At 42.8% G+C, this 21,833-nt stretch overlaps 1 protein-coding gene across 1 annotated transcript; it reads left to right on the plus strand.

The window, feature by feature from the left end:
- The first annotated feature begins 8,755 nt into the window (after window positions 1–8,755).
- Window positions 8,756–21,409, plus strand: LOC127311645 (uncharacterized). The gene is made up of 24 exons (XM_051342097.2): window positions 8,756–9,023; window positions 9,766–9,875; window positions 10,179–10,344; window positions 10,444–10,544; window positions 10,658–10,730; window positions 10,811–10,952; window positions 11,608–11,768; window positions 13,904–14,028; window positions 14,114–14,213; window positions 14,429–14,525; window positions 14,621–14,672; window positions 15,052–15,153; window positions 15,240–15,386; window positions 15,470–15,641; window positions 15,740–15,982; window positions 16,117–16,271; window positions 16,737–16,865; window positions 16,992–17,109; window positions 17,205–17,400; window positions 17,897–18,008; window positions 18,085–18,239; window positions 18,940–20,314; window positions 20,397–20,591; window positions 20,676–21,409. The coding sequence occupies exons 1-24, from the start codon at window positions 8,879–8,881 to the stop codon at window positions 21,150–21,152; spliced, it is 4,848 nt and encodes a 1,615-aa protein (XP_051198057.1). The 5' UTR covers window positions 8,756–8,878; the 3' UTR covers window positions 21,153–21,409.
- The last annotated feature ends 424 nt before the right edge of the window (window positions 21,410–21,833 follow it).

Raw genomic sequence — 21,833 nt, forward strand, 5'->3', positions numbered from 1 at the left:
GGAAATTTACCAAAGATCCCCTTTATTTGAGTTATAACATTGCAAGACATGGAAAACCCGGTTTTGTGCATTTTTGACTTGTAGGGACCTAAACAGAGTCAAGTTGAGCTAGGATTTTGGAGACATCAATATTTAATCCAGAGAAGAATCTAGAGCGCTTAGATCTCACGGGAGGGGCATGGAGGCCCAAAAGAGAGGTGGCGACGCGCCTAGGCATGGAGAGCGCGCCACCCATGCTCTTTTGACCCTCGGCCATCCGATTCACCTAATTCTTTCGCCCACAAACTTCGTTTAACCTTAAAAAAAACCTATGTATACGACCCCCATGGTTTCCTCGAGAAGAGAGCAGCGGAAACAGAAAAACACCGAAACAAAGCTAGTACCAACGGAGATTGGAGGGAGAAACTCTGAAACACTCTCCGGCTGGATAACGAACACTAATCCACTACGTAGGTCCGCAAAAACAAACCTTAAAATGTATTCTCAAGTACTAATGAACATCCCGCACTGCACTTTGAGCATTCATAGGCGGTACTAACACACCACAATTTCATAGAGACATCCAACTCAAATCATAATTCAGTGAACAAGTATTCTGAGAAATATAGCCTAAGAGACCCACACGATGCACACACTCCACCTTTACACACGCGGGACAAGGAGTCTCCGGAGATCACATAAGTAAAATTCACTTTAATAGCATAACGACATCTAGATTACAAAGTTCATGGTCACATAAAGATCACACCATGGGAGAGAGAGATAAACCACATAGTTACCGGTAGAGCCCTCGGCCCCGGGGGAGAACTACTCACTCCTCATCGTAGGAGTCAACAACAGCGATGGAGATGGCGGTGGAGTCGATGGACATGGCTCTGGGGGCAATTCCCCGTCCCGGCAGGGTGCCGGAACAGAGACTTCTGTTCCCCGAATCTTTTTTGCGACGACGTCGGAGCTACGGAACTTTTCGTGGGTGGAGGCTTGTATATTTAGGGTTTTTGCGACGGGGGCTTTATATAGGCGGAAGGGCGAGGTTGGTGGAGGCCCGGTGGTCCCAGACCACCCCTAGGCGCGGGCCAGGGCTAGGTCGCGCCTAGGGCAGGTGTGGCCACCCTGTGGCCCTCCTTCGTCTCTTCTCTAGACTCCGTCTTTGCTCCAGAAAAAATAGGAATTTTAGCTTTTGTTTCGTTCAATTCCGAGAATATTTTATGTACAACTTTTGTAAAATACAAAACATCAGAAAACAGGGAACTGGCACTGTGACATTTTGTTAATAGGTTAGTGCCGGAAAATGTATAAAAGTGCCACAAAGTGTAAACAAAACATATAGCAATTGGTGTAAAACAAGCATGGAGCATCAAAAATTATAGATACGTTTGAGACGTATCAAGCATCCCCAAGCTTAACTCCTGCTCGTCCTCGAGTGGGTAAGTGATAACAAAAATAATTTTTGAGGTGACATGAAACCAACACAATCTTAATCAAGCATTGTAAAGCATTGTAAGCTGGGATCAAAGTACTCTAAACATAGGCATGATAGATATAATTCTAACAATAGAACTTAGCAACTATGTTACAACATGAAGAGTAACTCCAACAAAGGATCATGAATAATAGTGCATTGAAAGCAAATGTTTGTTTATGAGCATAGAGAAAACATAGCAAAGTGGTACTCAACATTTCCTTTATGGAGTAGCAAAACATAAATGTAGGACACCTTTAAAGTTCAAAGGGTGACTAGATACAAGTAATTCAAGAACAAGCAATAGAATAATCATGAATCAAACAATAATAATTTTGGGACTATGCACATTGCACTAAGAATGACAATTATGCTCTCTTAATTTGTGCATAAAGTAGAAGATGAAGACTCAACATAAAACTAAAAGAGAGACTCCTTGCAGAGTAAGCAAGATAAACAAGTTTTATAAACCTTCCAAAAAGTATGGTACTTATTAGTTTTGAGTTCTCATTGCCCCTATCATAAGCATTTTGAATGTTTAAAGTTAATGTGAGTCAAAAGTGAGCTATATGCTTGCAAATCACAAGTTGAAAATCTCATGCCCCTTGAATGCGAGTACCTAAACCTCATGCTACTCAACTTAGGTTCCAAATAAGTTCTTATCATTATAAGTATACATGTATCATTGAGAACCGCCAACGGGGTACCTCTTGCCCGATGATATGGAGGTACTCTTGTAGGAGCAATCCCATGCCAACATGACAAGACAAACAAACAATGAGCATCTCAGAATTTTTTTATATGAGTACAGCTTTTTATTGCAAATGCTTCATAGAATGCTTACTATGGCTTAGCTGTAAATTTCCACCATGAATGATGCATGGCTTAGATTAGCGGCCCAGGATTTCCCTAACTCATATACAAACTCCATGGACTTATAAGTTTCCATTTTATTTCGCACCATGGACCATGAAAATGCTGATGTACTATTGATGCACTGGTCGATGCACTGGTTGGAGAATTGTATATATATGTTGGTGTTTGGTTGATGAGAATGGTGATGTTTGGTTGATGCACTGGTGTTGGAGAATTGTATATTGTATATATATATATGTTTGCAGGGATTGAGTTGCTATTGAGTGCCGGAATGTTGATTCACTTCCGTTTCGGCAATTCTAGCACTCCGCATGACCATTTTTTTTAGCAAAGGTCATGTCAAATTTTTCCGTGAATTCTAACTCTTTCATCTTCTATTAGTGCAAGCCACCATGTCGTCTCAACAAGAGTTAGAGGCGCACTACAATAAGTTCTTCAGGTCGACGGAGGATGCCGCGGCCGCTGGGGGTAGTGGCGACGAGGACCATGAGATGGAGGATGCCGCTGGGGGTAGTGGCGACGAGCCAAGCGGCAACGAGACAAATGCCGGCACCAGGGGTGGCGGCGAGACAAGTGGCGACAAGCCAACCAGCGCCACCGGGATTAATCATGATTACTTGAGAGCTCAAAACAATTGCCAAGTATCAAATTATCCAATACAATATGAGGCTTTTTCTTGTTTCCAACCAAATAACAATAAGTGCAATAGCTTCCAACTTTTGTCATGAACATTAGTGAAGAACACAAGTGTTCAAATGAAAAAGCGGAGCGTGTCTCTCTCCCACACAAGGATTGCTAGGATCCGATCTTATTCAAACATAACAAAAACAAAAACAAACAGACGCTCCAAGTAAAGCACATAAGATGTGACCGAATAAAAATATAGTTTCAATAGAAGAAACATGATAAGTTGATGAAGAAGGGGATGCCTTGGGCATCCCCAAGCTTAGACGCTTGAGCCTTCTTGAAATATGCAGGGATGAACCACGGGGGCATCCCCAAGCTTAGACTTTTCACTCTTCTTGATCATATATCATCCTCCTCTCTTGACCCTTGAAAACTTTCTTCACACCAAACTTCTCATAAACTTCATTAGAGGGTTAGTGCATAATCAAAAATTCACATGTTCAGAGGTGACACAATCATTCTTAACACTTCTGGACATTGCCCAAGGCTACTGAAAGTTAATGGAGCAAAGAAATCCATCGAACACAGCAAAAGAGGCAATGCGAAATAAAAGGCAGAATCTGTCAAAACAGAACAGTCCGTAAAGACGAATTTTTCTGGGGCACTTAACTTGCTCAAATCAGAAAACTCAAAACTAATGAAAGTTGCGTACATATCTGAGGAACACGCACGTAAATTGGCAGATTTTTCTGAGTTACCTACAGAGAATCCAACCCAAATTCGTGAAAGATAGAAATCTGTTTCTGCGCAGAAATCCAAATTTAGTATCAACCTTCTATTAGAGACTTCACTTGGCACAGCAATGCAATAAAATAAAGATAAGGAGAGGTTGCTACAGTAGTAACAACTTCCAAAACACAACAAAATAGTAGCAAAATAAACACATGGGTTATCTCCCAAGAAGTGCTTTCTTTATAGCCATTAAGATGGGCTCCGTAATTTTAATGATGCACTCGCAAGAAATAAAAGTTGAAGCAAAGGAGAGCATCAAAAAGCAAGTTCAAAACACATTTAAATCTAACCCACTTCCTATGCATAGGAATCTTGTACACAAATAAATTCATGAAGAACAAAGTGACAAGCATAAGAAGATAAAACAAGAGTAACTTCAAGATTCTCAGCATATAGAGAGGTGTTCTAGTACCATGAAAAATTGTACAACCATATTTTCCTCTCTCATAATAATTTTCAGTAGCTTCATGAGCAAACTCAACAACATAACTATCACATAAAGCATGTTTCTCATGATCCATAAACACATAATTTTTATCAAGCTCAAAAATAATGGGATTAAAACTTTCAAACCCACTTTTATCAATAATATAACAAGATGATTGATCATTCTCAAGAGATATGGGACTCCTAGATAAAGTCAAGACTTCTCCAATCCCATTTTCATTAGTAGTATAATTAATAATATCAAGTAACATATAACCATCATCTAGAGATTTATCATAAACATTTGCTAAGCAAAATTCTTTAGTACCATGCATTTCGACATCAGGCACAAACAAAGCATTATCATAAGATTTATCAAAGTAGCATGGATTATCATAGATAACATTAGCATAATTATTCTCACAAGTTTTACTCATAGGGAATATTTCCAGAGAATCCACAGGAACATAACATTCAACCTCCTTTGGTAAGCATGGAGGACAATCAAATAGTGTAAGAGATAAAGAGTTACTCTCATTAGAAGGTTGGCATGTGTAGCTAATCCATTCTTCCTCCTTTTGGTCATCACTCTCCTCTTTTTTTTCATCCAATGAGCTTTCAGGTTCATCAATTTTTTCTTCCACTGGTTCCTGCAAATTGTGAGTGCATTCTTGTGCATTAATGAGTCTCTCTTTATAATCAATGATATAAGGATTATTGCTGTAACTTTCTATGCAAAAATTAAGTATAGAAGAGACATAATCTTTAAGGTCCTTACAAACAACACAAGTTTCATAATTTTTAGCAATGAAGGATTCGATCTCAGAAGCTCCCATAAACAAAACAAATTGTTCTACTTCTTCGAACCCAAAATGAATATAGCTATTACAATTATAGTTCTTAATTAAAACTTCCTCACTAAAGCCACATTGAAATTTAAGATGTTTAGTATCCTGTTGAGAGCAACAGTTTACATCATGGCGTTTAAGCAAGATTTTAGCAATTGTATCCAACTTTTCTATCACAGCACTCATGACTTTACCCGTTCTTGATTCTCTATAATTATTATATATTTCAATAAGCTCCAAATAGGTTGTAGGTTCTCCCATAATAGCACTTTTTAATTTTTCGGATTTTCAAATTTTTATGGATTTTTGGGTATATAAGAAAAGTAAAACAAGACAAAAAGAAACTAGATAAAAGTAAACTAAGCAAAATAATACTAGACAAAAATAAACTAAGCACAAATAAACTAGGAAAAAGTAAACTAAGCAAAACAAAATAAAATAGAATAAAAACAGAGAGGGATGTAGAGTGTACTCCCCAGGTGAACTTATGACTAGAGCTATGCCTCCCCGGCAACGGCGCCAGAAAATAGTCTTGATAACCCACAAGTATAGGGGATCGCAACAGTCTTCGAGGGAAGTAAAACCCAAATTTATTGATTCGACACAAGGGGAGGTAAAGAATATTTATAAGCCTTAACAACTGAGTTGTCAATTCAGCTGCACCTGGAAAAGCACTAGTAACAGGGGTGATGTGAAAGTAGCAGTGATATGAGAGCAATAGTAACAGTAACAAAGAAAGAAGAGCAGTAATATGAGAGCAATGGCACCAGAAAATAGTTGATACTACTTCCAGTGACATGTAGAACGAGTATATGATGATGAAAGATGGACCGGGGTTCCCAGCTATCTACACTAGTGGTAACTCTCCAATAACAAGTGTTGGGTGAACAAATTACAGTTGGGCAATTGATAGGATTGAAATAGCATTAAGACAGAACATCAAGATTATTAATTATGTAGGCATGTTTTCCATATATAGTCGTACGTGCTCGCAATGAGAAACTTGCACAACATCTTTTGTCCTACCAGCCGGTGGCAGCCGGGCCTCTAGGGAATCTACTGGAAATTAAGGTACTCCTTTTAATAGAGCACCGGAGCAAAGCATTAACACTCCGTGAAAACATGTGATCCTCATACCTAAGCCTTCCCCTCCAGTTATCCCAATTTCCGTTACTTTGGGGCCTTTGGTTCCGGACATAGACATGTGCAAACAACTTGTAGATACAATCTAAGCAATAAGTATAGAGCTTAAATCTAAGATCATGCCACTCGGGCCCTAGTGACAAGCATTAAGCACAACAAGATTGCAGCAACAATAACTTCACAAACTTTATAGATAGACTAATCATAATGTAACAATCCATCGGATCCCGACAAACACAACACCGATTACATCAGATGAATCTCAATCATGTAAGGCAGCTCATGAGATCATTGTATTGAAGTACATGGGGGAGAGAATACCAACTAGCTACAGCTAGAACCCGTAGTCCATGGGGGAACTACTCACGAAGCATGATGGAGGCGGTGGCGTTGATGGAGATGGCTTCCGGGGGCACTTCCCCGTCTCGGCAGGGTGCCGGAACAGAGACTTCTGCCCCCCGAATTGGAGTTTCGCGATGGCGGCGGCGCCCCTGGAGTCTTTCTGGAGTTTCGTCAATTGGTATCGAGTTTTTAGATCGAAAGGGCTTAAATAGGCGAAGAGGCGGAGTCGGAGGGGCCACGGGGCCTCCCCACAGTAGGGCGGCGCGCCCCCCTGGGCCGCGCCGACCACACGTGTGGGGCCCCCAGGGCTCCCCTCTGGTCCCCCTTTGACTTTCTGGAAGGTTCCGGGAAAAATAAGATGTTGGGTCTTCGTTTCGTCGAATTCCGAGAATATTGCCCGAACAGCCTTTCTGGAACCAAAAACAACAGAAAACAGCAACTGGCCCTTCGGCATCTCGTTAATAGGTTAGTTCCGGAAAATGCATAAAAACATTATAAAGTGCAAGCAAAACATGTAAGTATTGTCATAAAACAAGCATGGAACATCAGAAATTATAGATACGTTGGAGACGTATCAGCGGGCTCTGGTGCGCCGGCAGTAGCCCAAAATGGTGCGCTAGCAATATGCCTTTTTCTAGTAGTGTTAGATGGAGTAGCATGGTGATGGTGATTGAATAGTGACAACAAATTTATGATCTACTATGGTATTTACCTTTCTTTTATTGCCTCACTAGGGATAAAATGCATACATGTGCTATTTTTATCATGTGACATTATGATAATCTTGTTAGTTCAAGGTAGCATATTTGATATTCAAATATTATGTCATATTTCTTAAGGCTATACTCTGTTAATTCTTCAAGATTGCTTGAAGTTTTCCTTTTCTTGAGAAGTGTAAGAGAGATGTGTTGCATTATCTCTATTTTTATCAAACACCTATTGAAGTTACATCAATATTATGCCATTGATAATTTTTTTTGAATAAGGGAAGGGCCTGAGGAGAATGTATTACTTCACACGTGGCGGGTACAGTTTTACAAGGAGGTCCTCTGGCATCTTTTGCACAGATAAACCAGAATTTGAAGAAAGTCCCTCCAAATATGCATAAAACACCCTTGAGGTAGAAGTCGATGAGGACGGTCAGGGAGTGCCTCGCCATCGCCTTTCTTCTTTCCACCATGGCAAGGAAGAAGAAGTCCCAGCCTAGCAACCACCCACCACCGGCCACATCGACAGAGATGACAGGGTCCTCTCCCTCGATCCAACATCAGCGCGCCATGCTTCAGCTCCTCCTCGCCACGGAGGCCGGCCAAGAGTGAAATGGAGGCGCACCTTGCAGCTTCGCGGAGAAACCCCACCTCGCCTCCACGGCCGGCCAGGGGAACTTCAACTTCGCTGCCGAGGTAGAGAGAAGAACCTGCCGCCGCAGATTTGTTGTTGAAGACGGCGCCGCTCCTTGCCACCTCTCCCTCCGACCACCGGAGTAGAGAGAGGGCTAGCAGCAACCCTAACCTGGCCGAGATCCGGCGGCTCGGATCTAGACCGCCGCCTCCACTACATGGCACCTTATTACTGGAGCAGCCGCCAGACGCCAACCGCGCCCCTCCGACGAGGACAACGAGGAAGAAGAACGGCGACAGTCGCCGGATCTGGCCCGAAACGACCAGCGAGCTCCACCCGGCATAACGCCAGGTACTAGCACAGAGGCCAAAACCACTCCTAGTATGTACACTACGGAGGCCGCCACCTTCCCCCAGCACGTCTCGACCGCTGGCGCCGGCGAGAGCGGCCTCGGGTTGGCCCGGCGATGGGGAAACGACCCTCAACTACTGTAGCGTGAGGAGAGCGTGGGAGGGGGGAAATGGATGGCAGTATATTTGATGAATTGTTAGTGTCCACCAAAACTTAAAAAGAGAGTAGATAAGTAAACCCATGAATCCCGGTAAATCACTAGAAATACCCTTTTCGAACACTTTTACCTTGCTTTATATTTCCCATTATTATTTAATCCGAAAAACCAAAAAAAATATTATCTTCACATGCACAAACACACACAAAACCTAAATATCGATAGCCTTTACTTGGTTTTACTTAGTTTACTTAAGTTATTACTTTACTTTAGTTGTTTAATATATGTTGGGTGTAAAGAGTTCCTTTGTAATGCTGATATATGAGGGGTGCAGGTTCATTTCTCTCTCCAATTTCTGTTGCCTACCTCTGGGGCCCACCAGTCATAGGGAGACCATCCTGTCTAGTCCAGCCGCATCGCCTCGCCTCGCCTCGCCGGCAGATCAAATCCCACCACCACCACCGACCGCCGCGGCGAGATCTGAGCCGCCGTCCCAGCCAGATCCGCGCCGCCATGGAGTGGGCGACGGTGCAGCACCTGGATCTCCGCCACGCCGGCGGCCGCCGCGGGGCCTCCGCGCGCCCGCTGCAGCCGCACGCCGCCGCCTTCCGCGCCTCCCAGGCCATCGTCGCCGTCGCCATCGGCACCCACGTCGTCGGTACGTCCCCCTGCTCCACCTCCTCCGCCGTCTGCCGTCTGCCGTCTGCTGCTGCTGCTGATGATGATCTGGGCAGGCAGGCAGGCTCGAGTTGGGCTGACTCGGGTGGCGGAAATGGGGTCCGAGTTCGAATTGTAGCCCTCTTCGTCCGCCCTGTGTACTTGCGGTGGTCTGAGTAGCGTAGCTTGCCGAGCTTGAGCATTGTGACCTTACTCCAGCTCTCGCCGGGAGCCCAAGAGTACAATGAACCTGTAGTAGTAACTGACTAGTTAGTTCACAGAGGTAGCTCGACTGCTCCAAGTGACGTTTCTCCGGTACCACGGGCGCATCGATGCCGTGGAACACTGGGTATTTGAATTCAGTGGTGGTGCCATGTAAACCATGATTCATGATTGTGCACCGAGTAAGAGCTGCCGCCTGTTTTGGGACGGTTCTGAATGGTAACTGTCGTTCCAACGCAGTTAGCTAATGCTGGTTTCAGACCGCCGCCGGCATGCATTTTTCCTGGTACATCGTCGTATGATTCATGTCACCTCGTGTACACATCTTGTCGGGGACATCCTCGAGTCGCTGCTTTCTTTAGTCTTGACAAATACGACTCCGTTACATGCTATTAACTCAATGAACTTGCTGATGGCTGTGTAAGACCTTACGAGGGTGGTCTGATTGTTACTCGGCCCTGTAGGTGATACGACGAGCTCTTACTAACTGTCTCGATTTTCCGTTTTTTGTGTGTGTGCAGAATTTGATGCTTTGACGGGAAGCAAGATAGCGCTGGTCGACCTTGGAGCTCGCGTTGTTCGTATGGCATATAGCCCTACCGCTAGCCATGTTATCATTGCTATCCTCGAGGTCTGTTTTGATGCTCCAGTATTTCGCAGAAGTTGTTTCATTCACTTAGAACAAAGAATATTTTTGTACCATCTACTAGATAGAAAGACTGGCTGTGCTTTCAATACCATGGGCAGAAAAGTTGCTATTATAATTTATAATGTTCAATCTTATTCCTAGACGCGTTTTATGACTTTTTATCTTTCATTATTCATCTTCCATCCATTATAATGTTAAAAAATGTACTTTCTGGCAAGTTATGAACTGGCATGGTATTGATATCTCATACAAAATCTGTTTGTCCATGTATCTTTTGTTCTGTAGGATGCTACAATCAGATCTTGTGATTTCGCCACAGAGCAGACACTTGTTCTCCACTCACCTGAGAAAAAGTCAGATCATGTTTCAGTAGACACAGAAGTTCATCTTGCATTGACACCTCTCGAACCTATTGTCTTCTTTGGTTTTCACAAAAGAATGAGCGTGACAGGTTATTCTCTTCACTCAAAGCTAAAGGGCTCTCCGTTTCATTTTTTAAAAGTCCACCTATATGTGTTAACTAACTCTAGTGATTTTTGCTCTCGTGTAGTTGTTGGGACGGTTGAAGGTGGGAGGCCACCAACAAAAATAAAGACCGATCTTAAAAAACCTATCGTCAATCTGGCTTGCCATCCTCGCCTTCCTGTGTTCGTAAGTATAATCATCCTGTTTCCTCTTCTCATTGGTGGTTGCACACATCAATGATACCTCTTGTTGTGCATTCTTTGAATTTTCTGTCTTGACGTACATACTTATAATTTCAGTATGTAGCTTATGCGGAAGGCTTGGTACGCGCCTACAACGTCCAGACATATGCTGTTCACTACACCTTACAGCGTAATATGGATTGCATTGTTTACATATTTTTAGTAGCACTTAGTCACCAGTAGGCTTCTTAATATTTTCATTTTCTTCAGTTCCGGTTGACAGTACAATTAAGCTCATGGGAGCTGGTGCCTTTGGATTTCATCCGACCTTAGAGTGGGTATTTATCGGTGATAGAGGGGGCACTCTCCTTGCATGGGATGTATCAACTGAGAGGCCAAATATGATTGGGATGTAAGTATGTTCAGTTTTACCTTATATTGTTGTAACTTGAGATTGGAGAATTTTAAAGATTCTTCTTTCCTCTCCAATATGCAGTTCTATTTTCATTTTCGTTACATGGACACTGCTAATTTTATGTTAATTGTGGGAAGCACTTTTGGGGATCAAACATTACAACAACATCAACATCAAAGCCTTTTTCCCAAGCAAGTTGATGATCAAGCATTGAGTTGCATAAAACCCAGTGGAGTCAGAGAAACTATACATGGCTCCTCAGACATATTATTAGAGTGATGCTCTTCTTTCGAAAGAACAGGGCTGCTTTTGATTTATATGCTGCTAGCGTCTTTTGGCAGTAGTTTAATGGATCCTGTCACCCCACTGGAAAAATCTTATTTCACATGTAACTAGTGTATCTTTTCATGCAAGTTCAATTGAAAGCTCAAATTTTAGGCTTACACTTCATGGACATAAATTTCTTGAGAAAAAGCATAATGACATGTCTGTAACCCAGCCAACCCTCCCCGCGCACTTTTCTGTTATTTATATTGCATGCTATTTTGTCTGGTGAAGATGCTTCCGGACTTGGTGTTTATTATCTGTTATATGATTTTACATCTTCCTCTATCTACCATGTGATAATCTGATCATTGCCTTTTTAAATCAGTACGCAGGCTGGTTCCCAGCCTATCGCATCTGTTTCCTGGCTTCCTACGCTACGGATGCTTGTTACAATTTCAAAGGATGGGGGTCTTCAAGTATGGAAGACACGAGTTATAATTAACACCAATAGACAACCTATGGAAACTCATTTCTTTGAGCGTGCAGGTTAGTTTTGTCATCCTTACTGTTTATATTTTGCCTTGAGATTTTTTTTATCGTCTGTGCAGTTCGCGTTTCAAGTGTTATGTTGCACGGTTAGTGGTGTATCTGGGTGACCATACAACTCTGTTCTAGCACTTAACCATTTTATTGTTCTGCGCTCAGATACACCAACAACATCAAAGCCTTTTTTCCAAGCAAGTTGGGGTAGGCTAGATATGAAACCCAGCGGAAACATAAGGAAACTAAAACAAGGATAGAGTAAAAAAACAAGTACACTATGATTCCGCACATGGATTGCTGATTTCCATGCAGTCCTATCAAGAACCAAATCTCCAGGGACATTTCAATCCCTCAAGTCTCTTTTTACCGCCGCCCATGTCAACTTGGGTCGTCCTCTACCTCTCATGGTATTCTCCATACTCTTTAGAATTTCACCATTAACGGGTGCTTCTGGAGGCCTCTGTTGGATATGACCAAACCACCTTAGTCGGTGTTGGACTAGCTTCTCGTCGATCGGTGCCACCCATAGCCTAATCCGGTCCTTTCTTGTATGGACACACATCCATTGAAGCATGCACATCTCCACAACACTCATTTGTTGGATGTGTTGTCTTTTATTGGGCCAACATTCTGCTCCATATAGCATCGCCGGTCTGAATGCCGTCCTATAGGACTTATCTTTTAGCTTTTGTGGGGCCTTTTTGTCACATAGGATGCCAGATGCGTGTCGCTACTTCATCCATCCTGCCTTGATCCCATGGTAAACATGCTCATAAATATCATCATTGCTTTGTAGCACTGCTCCCAAGTATTGGAAGGTGCCCCTCTTAAACTGACCTCTCCGTCCTCGCACCCAACACCACCAAAGTTGCATCACATGTACTCAGTCTTGGTCCTACTAGTCTAAACCCCTTTGATTCCAAAGTCTGCCTCCATAGCTCTAACTTCCTATTTACGCCAACCATGCTTTCATCCACTAGCACCACATCATCAGCAAAGTGCATACACAAGGACTATCTCCTTGTATATCCTTCGTCACCTCATCCATCACTAACGAAAACATGTATGGGCTCAAGACCGACCCTTGATGTAGTCCTATCGAAGGTATCGGCCTCATTATCACCTGCGCGAACACTCGTCACAACATTGTTGTACATATCTCTTATGAGGGAAATGTACTTTGTTGGAACTTTGTTTTTCTCCAGCGCCCACCACCATGGTTTTTGAGTCGCTGTATAGTCGCCTAGTCGTTTTCCAAAAATCACAGCGACTCGCGACTATACAACGACTTATGGCGACTATACACCGTTTTTGGTCGACTATACATGAGTCGCAGCCTCAGGCGACTCACTTTTGAGTCGTGACTCAAAAACCATGCCCACCACATGACCGCATGGTTTTAAAGGCGTCGCCTAGGCGTCGCCTTAGGGACGCCTAGGCGTCCAAGCGCTCCCCCTCCGCCTTAGAAAAACGCCCGCCTTAGGCGCCTAGGCGTCCAAAGCGTCCGCCTAGGCGTCGCCTAAGCGTCAGAGCGCCCCCCCTTCGCCTTAGGACGCCTTGGCGCCTTTAAAACCATGCATGACCGTCCTTGGTATCTTGTCATATCCCTTCTCCAAGTCGATGAATGCCATATGTAGATCCTTCTTGTGCTCACTATATCTCTCCATAAGGTGGCGAAGTAAGAAAATCGCCTAGTCGATCTCCCAGGCATAAAACCGAATTGATTTTTAATGACATTCGTCACTCTCCTCGAGTGCTGCTCAATGACTCTCTCCCAAAATTTTGTAGTATGGCTCATAAGCTTAATTCCTTGGTAGTTAGTAAAACTTTGAATATATCCTTTATTCTTGAAGATAGGTACTAATATGTTTTTCCTCCACTCTTTGGGCATCCTGTTTGAACAAAAATGTGGTTGAATAGCTTAGTTAGCCATACCATTACCACGTCCCCAAGGCTTCTACACACCTCTATTGGGACATTAGCAGGGCCAAGGGCCTTTCCTCCTTTCATCCTTTTCAGGGCCTCCTTAACCTCAAGCCCAGATAGTATTTTTTTTATTAGCTGTGCTACTTGCTGATTGCTAGTCTTTTTCCACATCAGTCAATGCACCATGTAACCATCAGGCTTAAACTATGCAGCTATTGAAACAATGGATATCACAAAGATACTCACTCTTCAAGGTGGAGAAGCAGTGTACCCGTTGCCCCGGATAAAGAATTTGGCAGTGCACCCAAAGTTCAATTTAGCTGCAGTGATTTTTGCAGTTAGGCCACGCTAACTCTGAACTCCATAAATTCAGTACTCGATGCTATGAGTGTCAGAAACATTTTTTTGTCCTTGATTCTCAGGATATGTCCGCGACAGAAGCTGCAAAGAACAAGGCTGCATACACAAGGGAAGGAAGGAGGCAGCTTTTTGCTGTACTTCAAGGGGCTAGGGGGTCAACTGGTAAGCATATTGATGTGTCTTTTCTCAATCATTTTTCTGTACTTAATTCTTATTCAAAATTCTGAGATCAGTCCATCGGTTGAAATTTCTGAAAGCTCTTTATTTTGGTTTACTTGGTTCCTACAGATTAGAATACTGTACAAAATTAGGTTGTATATGCCACACTATTAGATTTTTGAAGACTTCATGCACTAAAATCTGTTCTGGTATTACAGCTGCTGTTTTAAAGGAGAAACTGTTAGCCCTAGGTTCGTCCGGAATTTTAGCAGAGCACCAACTCCAGGCACAGCTTCAGGAGCAGCACTTGAAGGGGTAGGATCTTGTTTTTCCATTTACTATGTCACCATGCTTTCTTGATTGCCCGCAATATTTATTGATGGTTTGATTTTATTTTTTCTTGTTTTCAGCCAGAGCAAGCTAACTATTTCAGATGTTGCAAGGAAGGCGTTCCTTCACAGTGTACGTGCCCTTTTTTATTAGCTTTCAACATGCACTATGCCCTCACATTTGTCAAAGCTATGTGGGTTGCATAGGACTTGAAAAAATGCACAGCTTTTCCACAATAAAAAACCATCAACATCCTTGAGAGTTTTGACCCCAAAAGAGTGTTTTTAACCTCTGTCGGTACCGCTATGCTGCAACCTGCATTGAATGTGCTCCGAGCATTGAAATTTGCATGCTTGTATCAGCATAGCTTTACATTTAAGCCTTTCTTTACTATATTCTATGTCTTATCAACTTTAGCCCTTATCGTTTTGTGAGTTCTGCCAACTCAATCAATACTTGTGCTTGTATGTTGATACAAACTCATTAATTTTCTTGCAAACAATTTGTGCAGCATTTCATGGAGGGGCATGCTAAAAGTGGTCCAATCTCTCGTTTACCCCTTGTTACAATTGCAGATTCTAGCAATCTTTTGCGAGATGTTCCTGTTTGTCAGGTAACTGCTACAGCATTCAATATTTTTGCTTATTACTTAAGACTTTTTTTTACTCTCTAACCAGTTCGATACTTTTGTAACTCCAGCCATTCCATCTGGAGTTGAACTTCTTCAACCAGGAGAACCGTGTGGTTCACTATCCAGTGAGAGCTTTCTACTTGGATGGATTTAACCTGATGGCCCATAACCTATCATCTGGATCCGATAATCTCTACAAGAAGCTTTACTCTACGGTATATATTGTAGAATGGTGCAACTTTTTTTTTGATTGTTTGTTCATTCTCGGTTTTATAATTTTCATGCACCCCATTCCCAGATTCCCTCAAATATGGAATGCCACCCCAAGTATATTTTACACAGTCAAAAGCAGCATATGTTTCTAGTTGTGTTTGAATTAAGTGGTCCGAGTGGAGTGGCGCATGAAGTTGTTCTTTATTGGGAGCAGACTGATCTACAGGCAGTAAACAGTAAAGGAAGTTCAGTAAAAGGTTTCCCTCTCTATGACATGTATCCTATTACTCTATCTAATTGCCCGCTTAAGACATTCTACATGATTGTCTAACCCCTGTTATATTCTCTTTCCTAGGTCGTGATGCTACATTTTTGGGCCCGGATGATAATCAATATGCTATTCTAGAAGAAGACAGAACTAGCCTGAATCTTTATAATCTCAAGGCAGTAGCCACAAAGGAAGCTCTTGAAAATAATGCTGCTGTGCTGGAAGAAAACACATTTGCCGAGAATCCTACTGCTAATCCAACACAACAGCAAGGTCCCATGCAGTTTACTTTTGAATCCGAGGTTGATCGCATATTGTCATCTCCACTAGGTATGTCTCTGGACTGTTGTCCTCTCATCTATTCTCTTCCCTTTTAGAATGATAATACATAGTGACCTACTCTGAAATTTAAAGTTAGTGGAACTAGGGTGAGCTGTTGCTGACTGATGTGTTGCTCCTTGTAGAATCATCATTGTTGTATGTGATCTCGGGAAAGCATATTGGACTTGCGAAGCTCTTGAACGGTTACAGGCTATCTACAGATAATGGTTTATCCATTACCACAAAAACTGATGGGAAGAAGTTTATCAAGTTGAAGCCAAACGAGACTGTTCTTCAGGTGCTTTATCTGTACTGACTCACTCCTCAGGTTCCATCACCAGTCCTCCAAACAATGTTAATGGCCATGTTTGATGACGTGGTTCGAAAAATTATGAATATATTCGAACATATTCTTCACTGGGTTATGTTCCTCAGATTAATTTGGTGCAACTGATTTTTGAATGATCCATTCGTGCATATACAAAATGTTTTAGTTTAGCTGCACCTGCATTGGCATGCTGTTGATTACTTGATTGTTGGTTTGGCACCAATTACACAGCCGATTTATAAATACAAGAACATACCATGTTCTTGTGTTTGCCCATTGCTTTTCACAAGAGACACTAGTAGATAGCATTGCTGCAGCAGATATGGTTCAGATACATGCATATAGCATATGTTATGTAATGGTTTGATTTATGATGGACCAGCATCATAGACACGTGCAGTTAGGAAGTCTTAACCAATTTAATCTTCTATGCAGGTCCACTGGCAAACAACTTTGAGAGGTCCTGTTGTCGGAATATTGACAAACCAGAGGGTACTAATCGCGTCTGCTGATCTTGATATACTGTCAAGCAGCTCAACGAAATTTGATCGTGGTCTCCCATCAATATCCTTTGATCATTCTACTTTTTTGATATTCTTCCTTCCTATGTTGTTATCCAAATTTGGATAGCTTATCGTTATCTGTTATGCACTGTTATCATATTTTGTTGAGCACTTAACCACTTCATACTATCGGTCAATGTTGTGGGTTGGACCAGCACTTATCTTCTCAAGTGCAACTGCAATAAGTATGCTTGGATGGGACAACAAAGTTCGATCAATCCTTTCCACTAGCTTTCCTCGTTCTGGTAACAGTTGCTCCAAAACATTTTTGGTCCTATTGTTTCTTGCCATTTTGATGAGTTTGTGCTGGAGTGAACCGTATGCAAGTTTATGCCTGCAGTGTTGCTTGGTGCGTTGAATGACCGTCTGCTGCTTGTGAATCCAACCGATATAAATCCAAGACAGAAAAAGGGTGTGGAAATAAAGAGCTGTCTAGTTGGTCTTCTTGAACCACTTCTTATTGGATTTGCTACCATGCAGCAACACTTTGCACAAAAAATTGATCTTTCAGAAGTGCTATACCAAATAACATCGAGGTATTATTTTGCCTGATTGATGTATTTGCTTTTCATTATGCAAGTGAGTTACTTCTGTTGTGCCATTTAGTCCTCATGCACTGATCTGATAGATCTCACCTAAAATTTGATTTCATACTAATCTACTCCCATTCACACGAATGATGAAATTTTTGCCAAGATCCTTATCTGAGAACCCGTTTCTTCAAGGCGTTAGCTAGAAAAAATTTGTTACTTAAAATATATCGGATTCTGTTATGGTTACACTCATTAGATATGGTGTCAAATATTTGTAGGTCTCTCCGATTTCCAAATATAAATTCATAAGTTGATCTTATAGATCTCACCTAAAATTTGATTTCATACTAATCGACTCCCATGTATGAAATATGAAGTTTTTCGCATGTGCTATTTGGTTATGTTTCATTTTTGCCATTTTGAGCTTGATCGGCGTAAATTTCTCATAGTTTTATTTGTCTGTATGTCCTTTAACCATTCATATTCTAATTCAATACAGGTTTGATAGTCTGCGTGTTACTCCAAAGTCCCTGGATATATTATCCAAAGGACCCCCTGTTTGTGGAGATCTTGCTGTGTCATTATCACAAGCAGGCCCTCAATTTACACAAGTGAGCTTACTCCGCCTTCAGTTGTATCCTTTTGTTCTCTTTCCTTGAGCTAACACTTCCTTGCAATTTATGTTAGGTCATGCGCTGCAATTATGCAATCAAAGCTCTTCGGTTCTCTGCTGCTTTATCGATTTTGAAAGATGAGTTCCTGCGTTCCAGGGATTATCCTCAGTGCCCTCCCACTTCTCATCTATTCCAACGTTTCCGAGAGTTGGGCTACGCATGCATTAAGTATGGTCAGCTATCATCACTACTTGTTCTACAAAAAAGATATTCCTCTACTCATGTGGCTGAATTGCAAATACTGTTTCAAATATTTCTTTCATTGAAGATTTTTTTTTGCTTCACAAGATGTCAATACATCTACACCAACCAAATACCAACGTATTTTGAACTCCAGACATGCTCGAAAGAACCTTTGTTTAATCTATTATTTGTTGTTTTATTATTACCTAGAGTAACATTTTATCACAACCAAATACTTAATTGGCTTAAGAGACATTGGTGAGTATATTGAATCTGAAACTTCAAAGTGTTCCTTGAGTTGCTTTTTCATGTTCCATGTTGCTACTCTAGACAGAATCAGTATTAGTTAGTTTTGCTTTAAAGTTTGGACTGATGGGCATACTAGTCCAAATATCCAATGGCGAAATCGGCCAGCCATTTAGAACTTTTATACTCAAAGCACAGTGATCCGTGTTGTATGAATGATGTTTTTCATAGCACAGTGATCCATCTGCTAGATAACATATTCTTTCCTGTGCGTCACAACTAAACGATTGCCTTCATGGGCCCTTACTTCGCCTGGGAAATTACTGTTTTCTACAAATTGCTCTCCATGTTTTCCTTATTTCTGGTTTGTTGGGCATGAAAATGTCTACTAGTCATGTACTGTGGATTCAGAGCATATGTTTGATACATTCTTTTTCAGGTATGCTCAGTTTGACAGTGCAAAAGAAACATTTGAGGTCATCTCTGATCATGAGAGCATGCTGGATCTGTTTATATGCCACCTGAACCCTAGTGCCCTGCGACGCCTTGCACAGAAGTTGGAGGAATCTGGTACAGATCCTGAGCTGAGACGTTATCTTGAGAGAATACTACGGGTTCGTTCAACTGGATGGACACAAGGTGTCTTTGCCAATTTTGCTGCTGAAAGTATGGTGCCCAAAGGCCAGGAATGGGCAGGAGGGAACTGGGAGATCAAAACACCTACCAGCATGAAGAGTATACCTCAGTGGGAGCTTGCAGGAGAGGTCATGCCCTACATGAGAACTACTGATGCTGCTATCCCATCCGTTATTGCAGATCATATTGGTGTATACTTGGGGGTGATGAAGGGCCGGGGTAATGTAGTGGAAGTAAGCGAGAAGAGCTTGGTTAAAGCTATGGCAGCTGCCAGTAGTGAGAATGCGCAACCGGCATCTTCTGTACTGGCAATAAAAAACAAAACAAATGCTGCTGGTGATTCAGTTGGTGATAGTTTGGCCAGGCAGCTAGGAGTTCAAATTGCTTCTGCAGATGAACAGGCAAAAGCAGCAGAGGAGTTTAAAAAGACTCTGTATGGTGCCGTTGATGGTGGAAGCAGTGATGATGATGAGTCAACGTCGAAGACTAAAAGGATTCAAATCAGGATACGTGATAAGCCAGCTGCGCCTGCTGTTGATGTTAACAAACTGAAAGAAGCCACTAAACAGCTCGGTTTAATGGCTCCTCCGATCAGTAGGACAAGGTCATTGTCTGGACCACCACAAGAATTTAGTCAGCCAGCAGGACCACCACAACCTGCTGCTCCAACAATGCCAAGCGGCGCAGTCGATTTCTTTGGAACAAATTCTTTTGTTGCACCACCAGCACCGACTGGTGCCACGGGTCCTGTAATCGCAGGCATGGGAGTGACAGCTGGACCCATTGCCGAGGACTTCTTCCAGAACACCATTCCATCTCAACAACTTGCGGCTGCATTGCCTCCTCCAGGAATAATTCTGTCAAGAATGGCCCAACCTGGCCCTGGGATGAATGCAGGGAGGCCAGTACCTAATCAAAATATGATGGCCAATGTTGGTCTTCCAGACGGTGGGGTGCCGCCACAGGCACCGCAACAACCAGGCATTCCTATGAACCCAGTTAGCCTACCGGATGGTGGTGTACCCCCACAGAGCCAGCCTCTGCCTCTACAGCAACAGGGTTTTCAACCTGCTGTTGCTACCATGTCGCAACCTATTGATCTCAGCACCCTCGAGGGTCCAGGAGCGGTAAAGCAAGCGGCTCAGCCCCCAGCGCCTACTGCTGTGCGTCCTGGCCAGGTTCTCGACCCTACCTTTTGTTAGAGAAACAATGTGGTGGATGTGAATAGCTTCCGTTGATGTCCTTTTATCCATATTGCAGGTACCTCGTGGTGCTCCTGCTGCAGAATGCTACAGGATGGGTCTTGCTCATCTTGAGCAGAATCAGCTCACGGATGCATTAAATTGTTTGGATGAAGCATTCCTGGCCCTTGCAAAGGACCAATCACGTGAAGCCGACATCAAAGCACAGGCCACCATTTGTGCGCAGTACAAGATTGCGGTTGCATTGCTACAGGTAACGATCATAATTCAATCTTCGTTCAGATTGCATTGAACAGGAGGCTGCTGTTGCTTAAGTTTTGGCATGAATTTGCTGCAGGAAATTGCTCGTCTTCAAAGAGTCCAGGGAGCTGGTACCCTGAGCGCGAAGGAGGAGATGGGCAGGCTATCTCGGCACCTCGCCTCCCTGCCCATCCAGGCAAAGCACCGGATCAACTGCATCAGGACCGCCATCAAGCGGAACATGGAGGTCCAGAACTTTGCGTACGCGAAGCAGATGCTGGACCTGCTCTACTCCAAGGCGCCGCCGACGAAGCAGGACGAGCTGAGGAGCCTGATCGACATGTGCATCCAGCGGGGGCTGTCCAACAAGTCCATCGACCCCTTGGAGGACCCCTCGCAGTTCTGCGCTGTCACCCTGAGCCGCCTCTCCACCATCGGTCATGATGTGTGTGACCTCTGCGGTGCCAAGTTCTCCGCCCTCTCCGCCCCGGGCTGTGTCGTCTGCGGCATGGGCAGCATCAAGAGGTCTGATGCCCTGGCGGGCGCCGGGCCAGTGGCCTCGCCGTTTGGTTGAACCTGCTGTGATCCAGCCTCTGTTTTGTGTATGTATGTATTAGTGTGCAGTTAACATTCATTGTATGTAGCCTTGGCCTTTGGGTATGTACCATGATTTTGTTCGGATTAATTTTTTCCATGTGATTTTCACACGATTTGTCCTAGGTAGCAGAGATGTACCGAGATAGATGCTGATGTACTTTTTTACAGACGCTGGGACTTGAAAAGAAATCATGTTAAAGGGGATGCTATGCATAATATTTGCCTGAAATACAACATTGACGTGTCTATTTTCCAGTCACACGTGAATGAAATAGCTTTCGTGCACTGTAACTAGTTTTGGCTGCTACAAATATTTCTTGGTGAGGGGAAACTTAGAACGATTAATTCAACTTTATATACGGAAGCATGAATCATATATATATCTTTGCTACTACTCTATGTATTATGATTTAATGTAGTGAATTCAAACATATTCGGACCAAATACAAATCAATTCGCCAAATTGGATGGCTAATCTAGTCGACTGGGACTTGGAAAACCCGTAAATCTGTTCACTTCTAAACCTTGTGACCCCACGGCTATGCTCAATGTAATTCCACGTAAGGTGACTATGGACATGAATTCTGACCTGGTTAAACCTTATACTCATACAGAGATCAAAACAGCCTTATTCCAGATGGAACCCACTAAAGCCCCT

The sequence above is a fragment of the Lolium perenne genome, chromosome 7 (genome assembly GCF_019359855.2).
Source record: "Lolium perenne isolate Kyuss_39 chromosome 7, Kyuss_2.0, whole genome shotgun sequence".
Classification (NCBI taxonomy): domain Eukaryota; kingdom Viridiplantae; phylum Streptophyta; class Magnoliopsida; order Poales; family Poaceae; genus Lolium; species Lolium perenne.

Excerpts from the sequence above, each read along its gene's own strand:
- LOC127311645 (XM_051342097.2), top strand. The coding sequence starts at position 8,879 with ATGGAGTGGGCGACGGTGCAGCACCTGGATCTCCGCCACGCCGGCGGC. Across the intron at positions 10,345-10,443 it reads CAAAAGAATGAGCGTGACAG|TTGTTGGGACGGTTGAAGGT; the intron begins GTTATTCTCTTC and ends GCTCTCGTGTAG. Across the intron at positions 14,673-15,051 it reads GGAAGGCGTTCCTTCACAGT|CATTTCATGGAGGGGCATGC; the intron begins GTACGTGCCCTT and ends CAATTTGTGCAG.